We start from the raw sequence: 22,238 nt of genomic DNA, 5'->3' as shown, positions 1-22,238 counted from the left end.
GGGGTAGGCGTCATGGTATGAGGAAGATTATCGTTCTGATGATGATGATGATGACGCTCATCACATTCAGCATTCAGTGAAAATAAAGTAAGAGTAGTCACTTGACCAGGAGATCATGCTCTGACACAAAACGACTAAAACTATAAATAAATAAATAATCATCCAAGTAAAAGTCGTTTCCAGTGATTTTGATAAAGATGTTGTTATTATATTATTGAATCTTACCTTTTTTTTATATCCACAAACGTGTGAATTACCGGAGTTCATTTTAAGTGTCTGCTATGCTGTCCTAGTTTCATCAATTATTTTTTTTACAGAAAAAGTCAAATACACTACAGATGCTATGTTTGCTTTGACAGTGCTGATGGAGAACAGTAGAGAGAGTTGCAGGACATGTATGATGGTTGTAATACAACAGGGATTGGATCTGAGTCCCTTCTTGGTTGCCATGGTGATGGACAGGCCAGACCAGGGGCGCATCCAGAATTTTTTCATAGGGGTGGCCATATGGGGGCCACTTAAAATATTGGGGTGGCACACCAAAAACAGAACGGTGCATGGGTGCTGCAGAAGGGTGGGGGTGACAATGGGAATCGTGAGGGGCATACAAAAAGCCCCTGGGTCAGACAGGAGTCTCTGTGGACTATGGTGTGTGCAGACAACATTAGTAAGGGTAGGGAGTAGGTGGCAGAGAGCCTAGAGAGGTGGAGGCATGCTCTGGAGAGAAGAGAGAATAAAGTCAGTGTGAGTGAGATAGAAGACGTGTGTGAATGAGAGGGAGAAAGGCTGAACGATAAACATGGAAAGAGTAGAGGTAGTGAAGCTCGATGAGTTTATACACCTGGAGTCAGCCATCCAAACCAAAGGACGGTGTACAAGAGAGTTGATAGAGACAGGGCCTGCTGCTTGACAGTAAAGATTTTCAACTTGAATATTTTATTGATCTGTATCCAATGTGTAATTTTAAGTGTTCCTTAAGCTTTTGAGCAGCATATTTTACACAGAAAGATTTAATTCAAATCAAGTCAGTTTTATTTATGTAGTGCCAAATCACAACAAGAGTTCTCTCGAGGCGCTTTGTGTTGTAAGGTATAGACCCTAAGATAAAAAAGAGAAAACCCCAATGTTAAAGATATTCTATTATCAAAGTACTCAGATGCAATGAAATATCACTCAGACACTTAGAGCAGTTTTAAACGTGCACGGGTGAGAGACTCAGGGAGAGACTCACACACCTCCTTGGTGCAGTCTGGCTTTATTTATACACATCATGAAGCATACAAAAAAGGAAATATCATCCTTATCTTGTCAAGAAAACAGGTGTGGTTTATCAAAAAACTTCGTGTTCTCTACAAGGTTGTTTCTTACTCGTGGGTGGCGGTTTCCTGCTAGTGTGAAGGCAAAGACTGATAATGTGAAGGCAAGCAGTTTCCGTTATAAAGCAGGGAGCCAGCAATTAAAATATGCAGCTGGTTGAGTACAGAACAGAAATATAAACACTCTTAGCTTTTTATTATATGAATAATAAAACCTTTAAAAGCAAAAATACTCTGACACCCAAATAACAAATGGCCCTCATATTAGCAACACTTGGCTAACATCGTCTGTTCCACTTGAAATTTACTGCAAATAAACCACAAACCAAACAATATTCATCAATATCTTTATTATTTACAATAGGCTTAACACTGATAAGCAAAACTTCACAGTAATATAATGTGAGCTTTAAATAAAAAAAACAAAACACAAAATATATATTTTGTACAATAAAAAAGTTAATGTTAACATCTGCCATTTTTCATCCCTGTTTAGTTTCACATATTTCATTACGGTGTGTCTGTGTGTTGATTTTACATTGCACTCATACAACTGAAGACGCGGCCTTTGGTATATTGATACGTACGCACGTTCTCCAGAGCTGTACTCCACAACAGGGAGACATGAGAAGACAAAATAAACAGATCTACAGGATCAATGCAGTCAAAAAACATAAATAAAGTCAATGTAAAGGACTGAGGATGAGCAAAAATGTTGTGGTCAGGCTTAAATATTAAACAGCATTGGTCTTGAGATCAGGCTTGTGAGTTGGTACGAAATCAGTTCGCTGACAATCAACAATTGAATCCTTAAAAAATAAAATAAATAAAACTGTTTGGAAAAGAAATGCGTGATTTCAGGATTTTTTCTTTCACCATCTAAAAAGGCGTATCACACAAAGTAAAGAGGAACTAAGGCCAATCTGGTGCTAGTCAGTTCTAAAGGTTTTAGACTGAAGTGTGATCAGATCAGGCAGATTTGTGTGACCGGACTAACAGCGCTAACAGCGCTAACAGCCACAAATAAACCCCATTAGTTACAGATTTTCCAAATAGAGTCCGACTGATACAATTGTTGATCCAATATTCTTTCTTTCAGACACACAGAACTAAAAATATTTCCTTAGCATTTATTGGGGTAATCTGTTCATGTATTTATTTATGCTGTGTTGCCAACATGAAATTCGCAGAGCACCCTCTGGTGGACAAGATATAGAATATCAACATTCATAACGTGGTTGAAGGGTGTTTCTCACATCTCTTCTAAATTTTAATGCATTTATTACAAATGCTGACACCAACTGGCAAATATCCAATATGGCCAAACAGCACATGTTGGCATCGGGCCGTTAACCTCCAAATGACAGAAACCGGCAGTGCAGTGACAGGATTATAACGATGTCATTGAAATCGAAACATACGCATGAGTTTTAATGAGGGACTTGAACATTCTGTGAGTCCTCGCAGTGGACAAATTGTTTCACAAAAAGGCACCAAGAATTGTGAAGAAAGGTGGCATTTTTCATTTCATGTTATTTTAAATGCACAAAAATCAGCTCGTCTAAAAACAACCTGTTTGGCAAAAAAGGGCAATTTTACTGACGCACAATAAGAAGAAAAATTAAAGGATGAAATGCACCACAAAAAAAAAAGACATGCCATTGAAAGGCATTAAAAGTGTTACGGACTTGCAGCAGTGTTTACAATTTTACATGTACAGAGCATGTGTCAATGAACCAATGAGATCGAGGCTGTATCCAGTGTACATAAATATGAGAACCAAAGAAAGGAAACAAACAAAAAGGAAAATAATACAAGTTGTGTATGTGCTGTACACAATTCTGCTTGTGCTCAAAAAACAGAGCAGATATCTCTGGACTTATTTAGTGTGATCGAAACAAAGTATGGGCCAGTAAGTTAAATGGAAAAAAGAATATGGCACCTTAAGGGATTAAAGAGACACGCAGTTGAACATTCAACCAGGTTGAGAACAGAAGAATACATTCATAAAGCAGATAATCAGATCTGGGTGGATGGGCCTTGAAATACATCTCTTCAGTCAGAAACATTGTTTTTTATGCTGTGACCACAGATAAATCTTTTGATTGCTGGATATGAAAGAAGTCAAATATTTACATAGCTTTTCTTTTAAAATAGGTCTGTGCTTTAAAAAAACCCCAAACAACAATAATTTAAAATTCAAGTTCATACATAGACATTCTAAAAAGCATTTTTCTGTGAACCAAATAATGTACAAATTGCTCATGTGCTGAAGACATACTGCAGTTAGTTGAGAGATCAGTACTGTGTGATTAGTGTGAAGTAGGTCTCTGCATTTCGCAGCGTTCTTACACTGAAGAATGAGGCACTGAGGCCATGACTAGGCTACAGGGAATCCAGCACTGTCCACACTCGCAAGGACACTTATAAAAACACTGTCCCAGTTCACCTGCTCGTGTGCTACCCTGTGCTCTATCTTTCCTCACTCCACGTGTTTCAGCTCCATCGTGCAAAACAACGAAGCAGCGTGCGAGGATAACTGGACACGAATAATGAAATGCTTTAAGGGGCTGGGGAGATTCCCCATTCTTGTGGCACTACGTTAAGGTGTGGACATCAGTCACAGAAGCAAAGACAAATTCTGTGTTCGTTCATTATGTGTCAGTGCTGTGGGGAATATCTGTGAAATGCACACGTTTACTTTTGTAGGCAATCGCTAAAACTTTTATTATGATTAGGTGGACATGAGGAAATTTCACGGTTACTATTGAAAAAACAAAACAAAAGCAACCAGACTTTAACCCCACACAAGGGACAAAGCAGGTGTGGGTGTTATTTATAACCTTTTTACACTTGTCCAACTGGCCTATGAGAACACCCCCCACCACCCCTCGTACCTCGAAGGAGTTCACATGAATGTAATTTCCGAAATGGCTCACGATCACTTGGTTCTCCAGACACAGAGGAAAACGGTACACTTACATATTTGTAAAACAATTCTTGAGTTTAAATTGAGGGGAAGCAGAGTGAGCTTTACCTACTCTGTCGGCTGGCTACACACAGCTGATACACTCGACATTCAGGCAGCAAGGACGCCTTTACATCAAGGCCACGTAAAAAGTTGTGGTGAAACGTTTTATGGTGCGACTTGAATTTAGTTTGGTATATTATTTCTCAATATGTACAGGTTAGAGGAAAATTAGTGTCCACACTGGCATTTTATCAAACTGATTTGTAAACAATTTAAAAAAAAAAGTTATTTCTTGTAGTGATAGTGTGAGGTACAGCAGAGGTGCGTCTCGATCCGTCCCCAGAAAGCTGTCAACAGAACCTGAAACATAAAAAAGGAATCAAAGCGACCTGTTGGGTAGTTAGAGGTGAAGATTTGTGGCGTCACGGTGGCTACCTCTGCACTACGTCACTAATCTCTTTAATACAGCCGTGTAGGTTATCCAGTACAGTGTTGGACCCCACGCCACCCAACCCCCCACCTCCTGACGACGAGGCTCTCAGTTCTTGCAGGCTGAGCTCCAGCTTCCCCACTGCCTCTCGAAAGGCAAACTTGTTCCTCATCTGAGGGATGCAGTCCACATAACCTGAGCAGTAGTCTAGCAGCTGATGGCCAGCGTCCAGAACCTGGCTGCTGGAGGGGCTTTCGGAGCTGGCGTGGAGTGCGCTGCTCAGGCATTCCGCGCAGTCCAGCAAGGCCTCGCGGCTAACCCGCTCCAAGGGCGCCCTCTCCACTTGCTGCCTAGTTCGCCGCAGTGCCACTTTGGAACCAGCAGACAGTGCTGTGTGCGAGGGGGCAGTGGTGGTCGCCCCATTGGCCATTTTAGTGGGCGTTGTGTTTGTGGTGGCAGAGCAAGAAGAAGAAAAGGAAGAAGCTGGAGGCACTTGCGGTGGTGGCACTGATGGTCTGCCTGTCATCATTCCTCCTGACATTCGCCCTGACCTTTGACCTTTTAATGTGTCCCCATTTACTTCCACGGGCATTCCTCCGACTTGCTCTTCTCCGTCGCCGCTGTAGGAGTGTTGCAGACTGCGCAGAGTAGGGGGAGGCGGCGGCGCACACTTGGGTTTGACGAGGCGTGGCTTGTCTCGGTCTGCTTGGTGCTCAGACAGCAGTTTAAAGCGGTTCCCCTGAGAGTCTAGCCCGACCAGGTGCACGTCACCTGGGCTGTGCTTCAGTGTGGGAGAGATCAGCACTGGGACTTTGTGGTTGTGAGTCGGCCCACCTGCTGCAGCTGATGACATGCTCAAGCCCGAGCACTTGGAGGGAGATGTCCAACTCTGCTGCCTGTCCAGTCCTCCACTCTCCTCTCTACCCTCCCTGACTCGGGACAGGCTGTCCGAATCCCCAACTTCCCCCCCGACCCCCGGTGCCCTCACCCCTACAGCAGTGCCCCGGGGTAGTAGCTTGGCTTTGGGCCTTTCCCTGATCTGTGCAGTCCCCTCATCCATCCTCCTCAGCAGAGTTTCTGACGGTCGTGCAGCCCCGTTCTCTGGCTGAGAGGTTGTTGAGGCAGTCCTCTCCAGAGGCGGTTTAGCACTGCGGTTCCTGGGTAACGTCAGAGCCATGCGCTCCAAATCAGGCAGCCCAGCTGACATTGAGGAGGTAGAATTGGACCTAGGGAAAGGTTTAGGCCCACCAACTATATTTCCACCCTCGTCTGCGGAGCATGTCTTTCCTGTCCGTAGCCCCAGGGTCTTTTTAATGAGTCTAGGGGTAAAAAAGCCAGCCAGCCCACTCCAACTGCTACCACTTGTCACCTGTGAACCAAAGCCTCCCCCAGAGGGTTTCTGTCCAAAAGCTGCCCCGCAGCAGCGAGACTGTGCCTGGATAGGTTCCCCATGTGAGTGGGAAGGAGACGCAGAGAAGCCCCCTAAACTGTCTGACTGGGGCAGGGGAGGAGGAGCACTGAAATCGGGTGTAGGCTCGTACTTTTTGTGAGGTTGTGTCTCCATCTCCCGGAAGGAACTGCTTCTCTTGGGTGGCATCGGAAGGTTCTGTTGGTGCTGAGAAGACTGTGACGAGGAAGATTTCTTTTTGATAAATGAGCTAAAGAAGCCAGTCTTGCGGTCTCGTGTAAATGTGCCCACATCCTGTGCATCCTCTAAAAGGCTGCTGGGAGATTTATCTCTTGACTGTTGCTTTCTGGGGAGGGCTGGGGAGGTGCCTGATCGGCCGTCCCCTCCGAGCAAAGATGACGCCCAACCTGGAAAGAAAAGAGGAAGAGGAGGAATCACAATCATACAACAGACCGACTGAACTCAGCAGGAGCACAAACATCTGTTAAAAGCTTGCTTAATAGCTTAAAAGAGACATAATGAATAACTGCTTTTTGGCTCGCTCATCTATACATCAATGTCACTCATGTCAGGCAGCTGATGCTGCTGTATCCTGTATCTCCGCCTTTGGGATTCACAATCTGAGAAAAAGCATTCGAAGAAGGTGAACAGACTTGTCTTTGAGCCCGTGCCAGTCAAGGAAAAGCACACAGTAATTCAACGATTCACAAGCTGCTGTTTCAAAAGATAATGAACACACTTCAGGGACTGAACAACAGAAACTGCACAACTTCTCTAACATGGAAAGCTGCTGTGTCACTACGCTCAAAGAGGAAGCTGCAATTGTGTTACACTTCTGCTGACCTTTAAATCGGCACAGAACGCCGGGCAGCTTCACCAAACAAGCAGATGAAGTGAAACGAATGAAAGAGGAAGCTGCAAACGCTTTTTCATTACATTTAGAAAACCTGTGATGTGAAGCAGCAGATAGGAAAACAATAAACCTCAGACACACAGTTCCTTATCTTTAGGAACATCATATACATTTAAAAATAAAACAGAAAGAGGAAATGCTGAGATTCAAGATGTTCATTCAATGTTTGTGCACTGATTATTTCCTTATGGGCACTTTCACGATACCAGTGACGAACCAAAATGGGGTTTTAGTGGACTTTAGTTTTGCTGTTTATTGTGCAACAAAAACTCATTGACACTTCTTTCTTTATTGGTGAATACACAAGTTCTTGGACCAAAGCCCTAAAGACTTATCATAGAAGCATATTTGGTTTTCTTTCAGTTCATTTACACTTAACTTCCTGTGGTTGCTCCACTTAGTTCCTGTATTAGTTAACAGACACAGGTAAACAGAGGCATCAACGCCCTCCCCCCAGCACATGGAAATGATTTTTATTTCAGTGAACCAAAATATTTATTGACACCTTGTTTTAGTGAAGTACGACCACGTCCAGACAAAACTGACAGTCACATAAGGAGGTGAAGAAAGGTACACGCAGGCGAAGGGTTGACAAACCATTTTACACACCAGACAAACACACAAAAACCCAACACAAAGCAAATAAATAAGTAATAACTTAAAATAAGATACAACGTTATGTACATTTAATATTAGTGAGTGAACAGTGAAGTATTGATGTATCATCAAGTATTAATTGGAGGAATAATATTAATGGCACAAATAGACCAGGAGAGAAAATAAACAAAAGCTTATGTTAATCAGATGATGACTGTGTCACAGTGAAGATGCAATTATTTATTTGAACATAAAGACAGGTTATTGTATTAGAGGAGTTTGAGTGCTGGTGTCTTTTTACTTGAGGATGCTGAAAACATTCGATTTTAATGCAATTAAAAAATACAGCTGTACAGGAAACTTGCAGAGTGAGGCTGTAATGCTGTTAAATCTCAGGCAGGACAACAGTCTGAGGATAACAGACTAAAAACGAGATGTTCTGTGATCGTGAGAGACGAGAACGTCATTTTAACCCCCGTGCACAGAGCGCACTCATTCTGTATTCCTTTTATTTCATTGTTGAATATTTACTCGTTTGTGGGGTTTTATGCTTATTTAGTGTGTGCAAGCTTCATGGGTGATCAAAAAAAAAAAAAAAAAAAAAAAAAAAAACATACTTAAAAAGTGCTTATGAAAAATTGATCAGGCAGTTAGACATAAATATGCTGACCAATGAATGCATGCAGGCTTTTGCTGCTGGTCGGCCAAATGAATGACAGATGTCAGATGGTGATCGATCAGCTGTCGGGGAAAATGACGGCCATTCTTTTGAGGCGGCGGGCCAGACGTCGCTGCAGCTGACTCTCTGAATCAGTGTCCTCCGACGTACCTGCAGAATCATAAAGTGAGGCACCCGACTGGTTGGTAGTGACATGGGCACGGCTGGCTGTACCTGAGTGACCGTGCGTGCAGTGGTCGGTGCGGCCGTCCAGTCCACCCTCGATGTTTTCCTTGTTTTCTGTGTGCTTGTGGAGTGGGCGAGATTTGGAAGGCAACAGGGGCATATCATGACTGAAAGACTGCAGCGGCCCGCTGTGATCAGAGGATGCTGTCTTACAGAGCTCCTCTGCCACCTCTGCAATGTGCAAAGAAGAAAAGCATTCAGCTGAGAGGCATTTACTACTCTAATCCAGCAAAGTACACGCTGCTCGTTTACTGACCAATTAAACCTGAATATAGGAGAGTGAAAAGAAGATTCCAGTTTGTTAAACTCCTGTTTGCACATGTTCACTTGTTCTTTCTCTACTCTCACATATTTAACTGAATTACCTGAAGCTGTGTTACTAAAGGTCAGTAGGCTAAATAAGACCCAGTTTGCATGATCAGCCAAGTCAGTGCATGTATTTCAGAGTCACAGTGAAGGTTTAGAGGCTACATGTCATAAGCTGCACGTTCCTGTACCTTCAGAAATGCTCGAGCCGTGAAACATCGTTTCGAAGGCTTGGTGGATCTCTGCAAACGAAGGTCGATCCAACGGGCTCCACTGCCAGCCTGACAGCATGACACAAACACAAAGACGAGAAAGGTTTTATACATGAAAGCAATGAGACAATAGCATTCGACTTCAAATCGGTTATCAAGCCGTCAATCTTTGTTTCTTTGGTTTATTTATACTCTTTTGTATTTCTTGAAAGACGTTATGCAAATTTACACATAATTGCTGTTTCACTTCATTCAAACATGTACAGACGAGCACTCCCTGCGTGTCTCTGAAATGTGGAGCAGCAACAGTCAGGTAAATAAAAACATGCACTCACATGCCCTCATCAGCTCATAAACTTTGGGCGGGCATCCCTCAGGTTGCTCCATGCGATAGCCTTTCTCCAAGAGATCGTAGACCTGAGACAAATCGATACCCGGGTAGGGAGACATGCCATAAGTGGCAATTTCCCAAAGTAGCACTCCAAAAGCTGTCGGAGAAACGAGTTCAGAGGATCAAAGATGAGCACACTGAAAATTAATTCAAGACGGCAAAACGATGCTGGAAAAGCTGCACTGCTCACCCCAGACATCAGACTTGATGGAGAAGGTGTTGTAGGCAAGGCTCTCCGGTGCGGTCCATTTGATGGGGAACTTGGCCCCAGCGTGGGCGGTGTAGGTGTCACCGGTCATCAACCGGCTCAGGCCGAAATCGGCAACCTTCACGACATGATTCTCACCGACCAGGCAGTTCCTTGCTGCGAGATCCCTGAGGGGTAAAGAAAACAACAAAATTGGACATTTAGAAAAAGACAAGTGAAATATTATACACGTAAAAGAAGCAGCATAAACACACACACACACACACACACACACACACACTACCTGTGTATAAAGTTCTTTTTCTCCAGATACTCCATGGCAGAGGAGATCTGCGTTGCCATGTATAGCAGCGCAACAGCATTCACCTCATCGCGTTCACACTCTCTCAAGTAGTCCAGTAGGTTGCCATGTGGCATATACTCGGTCACAATGTAGAAAGGAGGCTCTAACGTACACACACCTGTGGGGGACAGACTGGTTTAAAATAAATACTGAAGGAAACGTGAAAATTACGGAAAATCAAAAGTTATCCTCAAAATGAAAAAAAAAGGTTTAGCAGCATTCATAAATACTGACCCAGCAGCTGAACGAGGTTTGGGTGTTTAACCTCTTTCATAACTGCTGCCTCTTTCAAAAACTCCTCTACTTCCATGGTGTCTTCCTGTCATTGCACAAATAGAAACAAAAGAAAACATTTTTGTTAAAATCAGTGGTCTGGACAGAAATGGGAAATGGTGCAGCAACAATAGGCTTAATCACATGTAATACCACTGTCCACCTGCAGGTGGTGGTCTGTGATCATTTTTGGGTCATGCCCTATAATTCACAGCTGCAAATATGAAAATGTGACACTTTAGAGCTGCAATCTCAGATAAACAAATAGTCAACATGTAGAAATAACTCTACGCACCTTTAGTGTTTTGACAGCCACAGTGAGGTTGTACTTTTTCCACACTCCGACATACACCTCCCCATACTGGCCTCCTCCCAGCTTGTGCTTCATGGTGATGTCTGTGCGCTCCATCTCCCACTTATCATGGATGGGTGACACACCGTACACTGTAGGCTTGTTACATTTGGGTGCAGGGTAGTGCAGCGTGGTGACCAGACCATCAGGTACAGTGGAGTGGTGATGGACCAGCTCGGCCAGAGTGGCGAAGCGGCTTTCGGATGTTACGTACACCTGATGGGGAGGAAGCATGAAGGTGGATAAGGATGAAAAAGAAAGAAAAAGGTCAAGATTATGAACAGACCGAGTCTGTCCAGAAAACATCACTCTAGTGAGCCCGTTTAATAATTTAAACCCAATCCTTCTACCTTTCCATCCGTGGCTGTGTTGATCCGGTAGTGGTACACTCTGCCCTCATAGCGCAGAGATATGGACAGCTGTCCGGGGCTGCTCTCGCTTTCTCGCACCAGAAAACTGCCATTGATAAGTGATGAGAGCAGATACTCTGCAGCGCTGCGGGAAACGGGCCCGTGGTACCAGCTATGCTTCTCCAGGCTGTTGACCGGTGTGATGTAGTTGGAGGGAACCCATCCCTGACCGTTTTTAGACCTCACTTCACTCCACTCTCCATTCTGGTTGTAGCCCAGCACACGCAGCTTCTCACCTGAACACAGAAGGAGTGGGTTGTGCAAACATATTAAAAGGTGCCGATTATAACGAAGGAGTAGTCAGCTTATCGGTATCTAGACAATCCTGTTTTAATTGATTTGTTGTCTGTTTTGTTACACAACATGAAAGACAACTAGTTCAAATAGTCACTACATTCCTGTAAGACTTGGATAACAGGTCAAACAGAAAGAAGAGGTTTCATGGGCATGACTCGCCCCTCAGTGAAATTACATCAAAAGCGATGGAACAATAAAAGGGTTGGGTGCACATCATATCTGTCACAGAGGGCCAGGCAAAACTAGGCCTGTACTGACTTGGTGTGTTGTCTCTGTCTGCCTCTGACGTCAGCGCGAGAGAGGGAGCGGAGAGGCTGATGTGCTGGATACTTTAACAGGGAGGCACAAGAAAACACTGAAAGGAGCGGTGATCAGACTTGCCAGTGGGACACAGGTTTAGGAAAAGAAAATAGCTTAGTGTGGAAAAAAACGAGGGTAGATGTAGGTTAGGTGTGATTGTAGAAGAAAATAAAAGGAAGAGGATATTAAGGCTATCCATCTTTTACACTCACCCTCCACTAAAACGCCAAGTTTACTCACTAATCCATTAACCTTTCAGCATCTTTCGTCATGATGGACTGTGTTGGTCTGTAGGGGGCATTAAAATAAAGCGAGGGGCTTTGCTGGTGCAATAAAATTGGAAGCAGGAGGTCGAATGGAGAAGCAGATGAAAGTGGACAGAAGTTTATAAAACTCACAAACAAGATTTTGCAAAGCTTATCTTCTATCACAGCTTGCAGGATAGAAACACACAGACTGTTCTGACTCTTTGCTTTGGCAAAACAGGAACATTACTGCAAGACGACCCTGATGCCTCCTGCACTGCTGCGGTCATTTTTTAAACACAGGCTTAAAGTTGATTGAACATAGTGTTGGGCTATCATTAGTTAGTTTAAACTTTGAGAAATAGCAGATACAATGATTCTGTAATAGGCTGCTCATATTAAGCACTGCAGTCCAATAAACACTTAACTAAAATAGCTGCAGTGTTAGAGCCATATAACATTCAACTAACCAGTGCTACAGGGCTAGCTCATAAAACTAAACAGTGTACTAGCAATCAGGAGAACTACATTAAACAAAGATGGTTATCCATATCCAGCCCACTAATCCACTGGTCTCCTCTGTGTCTGCCTTGTGTGCCCCTAGGTTTTGTGGGAGTGGAAACACTGACTGTCTTGCTGCATCACACTGGGAGCCACATGTGCCTGAAGCAGGGCTTTGGTCTGGCCTAGCCTAGTCAGGTCTGGCACAGAGAAGAGACAATGATTAGCCCCAGACATGGCCTGTTAAGACCCCTTCTGTGACCGGCGTCCGCCTGCTGCGCTCGTCCACCTGTTATTATTACAGTCAAGCCGATTTCATATTAACACAACATTAAAGGCCCACTGGGTGTTTTCCATGCAACAGAGCAAAGAGTGGGACAGACAGCAAGAGAGAAGTGGAGCCTGGGAGCGCACATGTGCATGCATGTGGGCAGGAATCTCAGATTTACTCCATGAGTCAGGGTCTAAACATCATTTCCATCCCAGGCAGCTGCCATGGAAGTCTTAAAACGATGGATAATTAACGCGCTGCCACATTAAACACATTAGACTGGATGGTGACAGAAGCCTGGATGTCTGAAAAATATTACGAGGATATTTTAAGCTTATTGCCCAGGGGAGAACTGGATGAGTGGTTAAGTGCTGCTGAATGAGAGAAAAGAGGTCTGGTCTGGACTAAAAGTGTGTGCATTAAGAGGCAGAGCGAATAAGATATTTGTAATTATGGCAAAGCATGAGCATCACTGGTGTTTCAGGTATTATTCAGTGTGGAAACTATAGCTCATAAAACCTCAGCTGGTCATGTGTGGGTGTCTGAGGATCAGGTTATTGATGATGTCATGAGATAAGCTCTGTTGACACAGAACATGCCTTTGGAATAACTGGACGACACCTTTCCAGGTGGTGCCAACTTGATCCCTGTGCTCTGTTGCAACACGTGCTGTTTAGAAAGGTGTGGGTATAATGATCAATGATGTGGAAAAAAAGCTCAAGCGCTCAGTTGTAACCAGACAACAATGTTTAGCGATGATGCACAGAAAGAATGAAGTTTTTGTGAAACCAGAGGTTGTGGCAGTGAGAGAGTTAGTAAGAAAGTATGAACCATCTAAAGAGGTTATTCAGTTTTCCCCCCTCCAAATTCAGACTTGGGTTTACCTTTGGTGATGCTGAGTGTGTTGTCTCCACTAGCAACAAAGTCATAAAGTGCAACAAAGAGGTTAGGGTCGCTCTCGGTCGCGCCCAGAAGGTTCTCCTTGGAGCTCCAGCGCACCGCCTCTGTCAGAGCTTCTGGTAAGAAAGGACAAGCAAAAGAAAAGACATCACATTACTATGATTATCAGAGAGATTTGATTCACACAGGTGAACAACAAGACCACAACTCCACTGCTGGCTGACACCTTCAATGAATTTTGCCAGCTTACAATCCTCTTTGACAGAAACTGAACACAAAAAGCAGCACAGCAGCATTTATTGCGACCCATAAATCCTAAGGTTTTTCCATAATCCTAAGACCCCGTCCTGCTGCCCGTCTACCTGTCTTTCGAGGTCGAGTCCCCAGTCTGAAACCTGTGCGGAGTTTATGGCCACTCAAAGCAGCCCACTCATCTTCAAAACTGCTGCTTGCTTGCAGGCACCTGAGAAGCATCACTTCACTCGGCCAACTCTCCTTAACTCACCTATCTCTAGCTACACAAACAGGCCTGCTGTGGGCCAGGTACAATCTGAGATGGGAGTGTCTTTGCATTTGTATTTATGAAGGGAAAAAAAGAGGAGGAGCTATTAAACCAAAGGGAGGGGAAAGCACATAAAGAAGGGCTGAATGACATACACACAGAAATGTAGCTAACACGTACATGCTCTACAGCTGCTCCCAACATTGCTGCATGTCTGGACAGCTGGTTAAAGAGTGGGAGAGGATTGGGAATGAAGGGAAGCAGGATAAAGAAAAGTCACATCAGTACAAGAAACTGAAAACAAACAGAGAAGCTGCTACATGCATGTTTTTGCCATAAAGAGGATGGAAGTCGTGTGCCAAAAGTGATCGAGTAACCCCCGATTGTATAGTTCATCTTTAAACATATACAATGTGCTTGTTAAATAAGAACAACGCCTAATCCATGTAATATGCTTGTAGAATGTTATTTTACATTTTAATTAGTGAGAAAAGCATTGCTTTCTCAAACATACACAGATTGTAACTGAAAGCAATAACCCTAAACTCTGAGTCATATTCAGAGTGAGATGAGTTTATTCTGGAGGCTGTAGTTTCCAAACGTATAGGATTTCACTACTGATTTATGTTTATAAACAAAACAATACAAAACCCCAAAATGATGGCAGCAGAATAAATGCAAGTGATATAACACATGATGTCACCTCTCGCTACCACATACATGTACAGGCAAATGTTTAACAAAGAAACTAGCTGATTCATAGCAGATTTCCTCCTCTGGGATCAGCGTCACTAAAGTCACTTTGACTGTCAAACCAGACTGTCCTGTTAAACCATCGTTTGAACCGACTCTGTGTTGGCACTTAGAGGTCGTTTTGAACTACTTACTGAAACAGACCATCCTGCCATGCAACAGCACTGCCACTGAGACCACAGACATGCAGGTTATGTTCAAGATGACACAACACGCACCATCTACTGTCCAATCATCACCATAGCGTCATGATTCCTGGAAGATCCCAGTCAACCTCATTACACAGGAAGTACAAAAGGGACTCAAGTTTTTAAGAGACCATCTAAATTCTTGCCTGATGCGTCTGATGCAACAATGATAAATTCCTACGAGTAACAGATTTGCTCTTTATTTCTAATATCAGCAGTCTGCAAAACTAACAAAAACACAACTGCTGTCATGCTACAAACACAAAACCTAGAATAAAAAAAAAACATGATATTGGCTGTAAAACTGAACTCTAAAACCAGCAAATGGGAGAACAATCACAGACAGCCCAGACGTTCACAATTCTTTTGGTAGACGAGGTTCTGATGAAAAACTATATTTTAATTAAGCCTGAAAGATTAAGGAAAAAGCTTTATCTAGTTAAACCATGTTAAAACGCTGCGTTTCCACCAGAGCAGTCCAGTCAAATTTAAAACACTGAGTGGCAATTATGTTTTAATCACAGACACACAAAGCTGGCAGAAATTCATCAAGAAATGATCTTTTTTCCCCCCTTTCTTAGCCTTCATAATTTGGCAGGTACACAGTCTACATGGGAAAAGCTCTCTGCTTTCATAGCAAAGGCTGTAAACACAACCGAAATCTTGTCTCAAACAATGCAGCTGTATATTGTCGGTTCTTTCCAGTATCTATATTCAACACTTGCCCACCTTTGTTCCGGACCAGCATGCACTGCAACGCAGCACTAGCTGTGACCTGACTCAGCCACAGTTCCCAGTACATCTTCTGCTTTGGGTTGGATGGCAAAAAGCCTCAGTATCCACAAAAACGCAGTTTCTCTTCATTCACTGTGACTCCAAACTGTTTTTAAAAAAACATCCAACTGTGTCTCAGACAATGGAGACTGAGGAGCACATTACTCTGGCAAAAAAATGACTGAGGAGCTCAGGACAGTTCTCCAAGTCATCGCCTTCACTGTGGAGTACGAAGATTGTACACACAGCAATCGGAGAGCGAGAGAGAGACACAAAGGCATCTCCAGCCAAATTATTTACCGATGTAGTCTTTGACTTAAGCCACCCCGACTTCTGTTATTACCGTAGTGAATACCAGCCTCCTGCTGAAATCTACCCACTAGCTTTGATGTGGCCTAAGGGAGTCAAGATTTCCAGAGTCCATCTGGAGAACACAGACACCCATGACTGATGTTTGGAGCCTGAACCCACTCTGAAAGACGGCAAAAAGCGGCAGAGAGAGAGAGAGAGTGAGCGCAAAAAAGACATGTGGTTGGGGGCCATGCATATACAGAGGTTTGGGGGTAGGGCAGGGTATATGGCAGTGAGGAAGGACGTGTCCATATGTGCGTGTATGTGTGCTTGGGGAGTGTGTGAGAGCTGTGGCCAACAGCAGATGGCCGGTCTTGTTCCTCTAGGGGGGAGAGGTCCTATTGACCCACACTTTTCTTCTGATGCATGTGCATAAACGATCATGGCTCCAACTGCTGTAGTCAGGCTAAGCCAACTGTCAGAGCTGCTCCTCTTACATATCTATGTATCAGATTGCGCTTCCCAGGAATGTCTAAATGAAAAAGGGACACAATGCCATTTCTCAAAAGGTCTCAATCTGAGAAATCTCAATTCTAGTTACAAGAGAAAGAAACTCCATCACTAATTATTCCAAGGCCTCAACCCGATCACATTAAATGATGAAATACTTCAGTCAGGCAAAATGCTCTTGGCCTCGTATGCTGAAATGTTTGACTGAGCGAGCAGTTGGCCAGCGCGGGTACGTCGTGTGCCCGTCCGGGTGCCTCAGTGAGTGCGTCTGCTGTGATGTGCAACACATGTGCGCACTGAAGAAACTATGGCTTTGTGCTGAATGCTGGAGAGCGGGTGTTTGTGTCTGTGGGGTATAGCAAGCCTGCACCCCCAAGACAGCTGCGACAGAGGTGACCCTTGTACCAGGAGCACACATACTCACATATCAGCGATGACACCCTTCCCCTGGATGCCTCAACAGCTGTTTGAATGTTTGCGCCTACAAGTGTCTATAAAGAGGTCACTTTACCAGCCAAGCACCTTGTGGGGAGTAGTAAACAACACAGTAATATCTTCTGCACACCCTAATCAAAAACAATGCTGATTGTATCTTAAGCCCGTGACCAGTAGGGCTGAACGATATATCGCATTTGCGATAATATCGCGACATGATCAAGTGCAATTTTCTAACCGCAAAGGCTGCGATTATACTCTGGACATGTCCAAATTCATGGGCTGCATCCTCCTGAGGCCGCATTTGTAGACCGATTACGTCACAGCGACGTGCCGAAGGCTGTCCAAATTACTACCATATCCCAGAATTCATAGCGCGGCCCAGCCAAACTCCAGTTTCCAGCAATGGCGGCCGCTACTAAGTTTTAAAATTACTCATACTAATCTTTCAGGGTCACAAAATAAACTTTTAACATATTTTCAGGCGAGAAAGTAGCTGTGTAAACATCAAATATCTGCTCGGTTTATCAAGATATCCCATATTTGCAAAAGTGCTTCGACGTTTTCAGAGGCGTCTGCTACCCACCAGCTCGACAGCTAGCCGGGAGCTCGAGGGTTACTGATGCGGCCGAGAACGGCACAACTCCCGGCACATCATTTTCAGATCACCGCGGAGTTTCGCTGCTCGGGTTAAACGTGATATATAAGTCACTTAGACAACCTAAAAATGTTATTGTTGGGCTTTTTTCAGTGTTTTGTTTGTTCGTGAGTAAATCGGTTTGGCTGAGATTAAAGTTATTAGATTAGATAAAATAAAACTTTATTAATCCCCCGGGTGGGTTCCTCCTTGGTTTTCACACAGCTGACTAAACGTCAAACAGAAAACTTATTAAACAGAAGTATGAGACAGTCAAGAATTTACGCCAGTGTCTGGTTATATTTTAGATAGCAAGAAGCAGACGGCCGAGTTTATTAAACTCCACCGAGACAGCGGTGACGCTAATCAGAACTAGCCTTCTGATTAGCTAATCAGAAGGCTAGACCGTCCAATTTCACGCCTTTAAATTTTAAAGGCGTGTTTGTGTGTGTGTTTATACAATTGCTATTATGTTTGCACTTTATGTGTAATGTTACTGACTGCAGAGATCAGTAAGATGTGTGTATTTTTTATTTATTAGTTTTATTTATTTAATATTATTTTTTAATTGAATGACTGTCTAGTAGTTCACAGATGTCGAAAAACTGAGTGTGGTAAAGCCACTGATTTTTTTATGTATATTTCTGCAATCTGCACATTGTACTGACTTTCATTTTAATGTTTACACCAGGGTTCCTTGTCAGCACTTTATGCTCAGATGTTTGTAAGCTAAAAATAAACTATTGTGTATGTTCAAATATACTGTTGTGATTGAAGAAGTTAAATAAAAATGTCAGTCATCAATTCATGCATCACCTCATGTCATCATAACAGAGGTCTGTCTTCCAGGAAAGAACAGTTTAAAATTAATGTAATATAGTATTGGCCATACTATATGATGTATTGCTTGTCTTTGTTTAATAATACAGAAGACAAAGACCTTAAAAAATAATCGCATATCGCATCGCAATCGCAATATTGGGACAAAAAAATCGCAATTAGATTATTTTCCATAATCGTTCAGCCCTAGTGACCAGTGAGGTCAGGTGGTATTTTCAGCTGCTGCAAAACAAAACATGGCAGCATGACATCCAGGAATAACTCTGCAAAGCACACAGTGACGACGGTGTGATGATAAACGGCTGGCTGAATGCCGGAAGTGTGAACAAAACCCTCATACAATACTGCGGATGAGACCCGCTTACACAAGACGTTATGTGAGCCTGACAAGCCTGATCAGATCCTGCACTGTATTCACTCCATAATCCTGAAAATGACAGACCTGGGGGCTGAAATGCATGCTATAACCTGGCACCACCAATTATCCTTTCATATTCAATGACGATTATCCAGTTCTTCATAATTCAACCTCAAATCTCGCAAGAGTTTATGATGTTTTTCAGAATTAGAGGAGACTTTCTAAGACATTCATGGAGAGTTTGAAGTCAAGAAAAAGCCTTTCACAAATGGACATGTGGCTTTACATTCTGTACAGCACATTACGATGTCTACTTTTAAACATCTGGATCAAATAGGAAATCCACAACATGTCTGATGCTGTTTAATTGTACGAGTTTTAAGCAAAATTTAGAACACTCGAATTGTCTCAGATGTGCACCGCTAAGCTGAATTTTTATTGACATTACCATTCAGGTGAGAAACTCAGATAATAAACATGTCAGCTCCCTAGTACAGTGTGACTAGATCACTGTCCAGTGGATATACAGTCAGCAGGAGGAAGGCATGGGCCCTACCAGCACTCTTATCCTAAAGGTCTTGCTACACAGCAGAAAGCACGTCTACAGTACTTTGTCTCACTCTACAGTAACTCTATGAAAAACGAGTTCACAATTTTAAACATTGGTTTGTTATTTAGGTTTAGATCGTCTGCTTCTGGTTTCGGACTTCTAACTGACAAAACAAGAAAATGCCTGAGGAAACTATTAGTAACTGATAAAACAACTACTTGGCACATTTGTAACATGAAGCCAAGGACACGAAATACTGCTCACACTGTGTACTGGCTACAGTATGTAATAAAGAAACTAGGGGTGGGCGATAGAAACGATATACGATAGAAACGATATAAATTTGGCCAACGATAGAGATTTTGACTATGCCGCTCTATCGCATGTCGATGACGTCATCAAGCTGCGCCTGTTTTGGTCGAAAGCATCGCAGCGGCTACAACCATTATCATCTGCTAATTATGCTGGGCGACAGTCACAGCAAAAAGATGAAGCACTGTTGAAATATGGGGAAAGCCAAAAACTGCGCTTCCTCCACTTCCGTAACATTGATTCATTAATGTTGAATTCTCTCTCTATTCCCATGTTGTTGCAGTATATTAATGACTAACCTGGTATTGTGGATGAATGATCTCAGTTGTTCTCCTGACTGAAGTTTGGCCCGTGTACAGCATCCTGCTATGCGATTGCATTTGTGCCTGACCACCAGAATCCCTCACGTTAACTTTTATCAAGTGGAAAAAAGTTGGCGTTCATCCTCCAGCTTCACTGTGCTAATGTTATGCTAAGATAGCTGTGTCGCTAGCAATCACGTAGCACAAGTAACCCTGCAAACGCCACTGCTGTTTAGTTTTCTGTCTTCATTTATGTTGGAAGTGGCAGCAGAGCTGTACGTTTGAATTAGTTTCAAAAATCTCAGTCAGAACATGCTATGAAATGTTTAGGTGTAAGCTAGCGAGCTAACTTCCTGCTAACTTCTAACTCCGTTAAATTTAATAAATTCTGTTTTCATGGATGCCTGGATGTTAAACTTAATTGTTACACCTGGTAAAGCAGCAACACTGATGATTTTATTAAAGATTAAAGAATTTAGACCATTTTTAACTCTCGGTGTTCGTTTGAATTTGGGACCTGAAGCAGAGTTTTGGACCCAGATTACTCCGCGAAGCGCCTCACTACGGCAGCCGTAATGCTCTGACAATCCATCAAGCAGTGCAGCTTACTAAAGTTGTACTAAAACATTTTTAACAGATTTCTGCAGCCAAAATCGGTTTGAGGTCAGTAAGTACAACCAGAATTCATACATAAGGCACATTCTCGATTTTTGAGACAATTAAAGGATTTTAAGTCCTTATAGTGTGGAAAATACGTTATACAGAAAAAAAGAATATATCGCGATATATATCGTTACTGCACATGCTTCAAATTATACCGCGATATGGATTTTAGGCCATATCGCCCAGCCCTAAAAGAAACATCCTTCAAGTAACATAGTTTTGAATAAAATAACAATTTAGACTTGAAGTGGTTTCAAATGAAATTGATGGAATACGTTTTTTTAAATTCATGTATTTCAGTAACAAAACTATTTAAATCACCATTGAGCCATACATTATATGGAAACAGTCACTGTTAAATGAATTTTGAGGTCATAACCAAGTGTGTAAAGCAAGGAGCCTTTGCTTTACTTTAGATACCTAGAGCTTTATGCAATTTCTTGGTATTTCTGGCCACATGGCAAACAATTTATTTAATGCTTTAGTACATTACACACTACTTAAAAAGTGCTGTTTGAACCCCCCCCCCAAAAAAAAAAAAATCTGAATACTGAAAAAATATAAAAGAAAAGGCAAACATTATGTAAGTAAATTAATCTGTTTTTGAGACATCAACAACACTGAGAAATCCATCTGTACTTTGTGGAACAGTCAACAGTATCCACAGAAATAGGAGAGAATCAGTTGCTGTTCATGTGGACAAGACAAAGGACAATAGCCTCATTAATGACATATCACGTGTGTGTGTGTGTGTGTGTGTGTGTGTTGGCTCAGGAATGAATTCCCTGAAATGCCCTTGCACTTGATAAAATGGAAACATGGAGCTTCTGCTTGCTGAAACAGTCGCTCAGTCCATCAGCTATGGCTCCATTGCTGACATATACGCCTAACAATCACATACATGATGCATCTATGCTCTTATGCATACAGCTCATTCTTGTGACTACCGGCAGAGTTACATCACCCTCAACGGTGTTGCAAACCCCTCTGAGTAAACACTAACACATGCACTGACAGGCCCCTGTTGGAAGCGCCTCTCGTCTATTCATCCATTACATGCCCATGTAGAGCGCCATGGCTACATCAAACACACCAATAAGGGAGTGGAACATCAGGACAGGCCTAAGTTGGATCATTCAGGAATGTAGCCTTAATTGATGCCTCGACCAGTCTCTCGCGTTATGGGTTAATAATGAGTTGTAAATGGTAAACGGACTGGTTCTTATATAGCGTTTTCTAGTCTTCTGAGCACTCAAAGCACTTTATACAACTTGTGCATTCACTTGTGCACAAGCACATTTTTCTAAGTGCTTTCTAGCTAACATTCACACATCGGAGAGCAATTTGGGGTCCGTATCTTGCCCAAGGATAATTGGCATACAGACTAGGGGAAGCCAGGAATCGAACCACCAACCTTCCGATCAGTAGATGACCTGCTCTCACGCTTGAGCTACAGTCACCCCAGTATGAGTGCTTCCCTCTAGGTGTGCTGGCAACAGTGCTAATTGCTACTGTAATGTGACAGCAGGGAAGAAGAGGGCCATATGATGCTAAACTGACCAGTCATCACCAATC

The 22,238-nt window shown here is 42.9% G+C and overlaps 1 protein-coding gene across 5 annotated transcripts in view; it reads right to left on the bottom strand.

The window, feature by feature from the left end:
• Positions 1 to 1,186: 1,186 nt before the first annotated feature.
• abl2 (c-abl oncogene 2, non-receptor tyrosine kinase) overlaps positions 1,187 to 22,238 on the bottom strand; it is a 28,962-nt gene continuing 7,910 nt past the window's right edge. Inside the window, exons 1-11 of one of the 5 annotated variants that reach the window (XM_082524855.1) lie at positions 13,911 to 14,096; positions 13,533 to 13,664; positions 10,975 to 11,270; positions 10,568 to 10,840; positions 10,234 to 10,318; positions 9,940 to 10,117; positions 9,639 to 9,823; positions 9,393 to 9,545; positions 9,037 to 9,126; positions 8,528 to 8,710; positions 1,187 to 6,532 (exon numbers count right to left, since the gene is read on the bottom strand). In XM_082524855.1, coding sequence (XP_082380981.1) covers positions 4,719 to 6,532; positions 8,528 to 8,710; positions 9,037 to 9,126; positions 9,393 to 9,545; positions 9,639 to 9,823; positions 9,940 to 10,117; positions 10,234 to 10,318; positions 10,568 to 10,840; positions 10,975 to 11,270; positions 13,533 to 13,664; positions 13,911 to 14,022 — 3,501 coding nt within the window. In that variant the 5' untranslated portion in view covers positions 14,023 to 14,096 and the 3' untranslated portion in view covers positions 1,187 to 4,718. Of the gene's footprint in view, positions 6,533 to 8,305; positions 8,711 to 9,036; positions 9,127 to 9,392; positions 9,546 to 9,638; positions 9,824 to 9,939; positions 10,118 to 10,233; positions 10,319 to 10,567; positions 10,841 to 10,974; positions 11,271 to 13,532; positions 13,665 to 13,910; positions 14,097 to 22,238 lie in introns of those variants that run through there. The other 4 variants (XM_082524856.1, XM_082524853.1, XM_082524854.1 and 1 more) reach the window with 4 other exon arrangements.

Source organism: Aulonocara stuartgranti (assembly GCF_965226115.1).
Source record: "Aulonocara stuartgranti genome assembly, chromosome: 23".
NCBI classification, from domain to species: domain Eukaryota; kingdom Metazoa; phylum Chordata; class Actinopteri; order Cichliformes; family Cichlidae; genus Aulonocara; species Aulonocara stuartgranti.
Note: the sequence above shows the minus strand (reverse complement) of the source record. Positions and strands in the feature narration are given on the sequence as shown.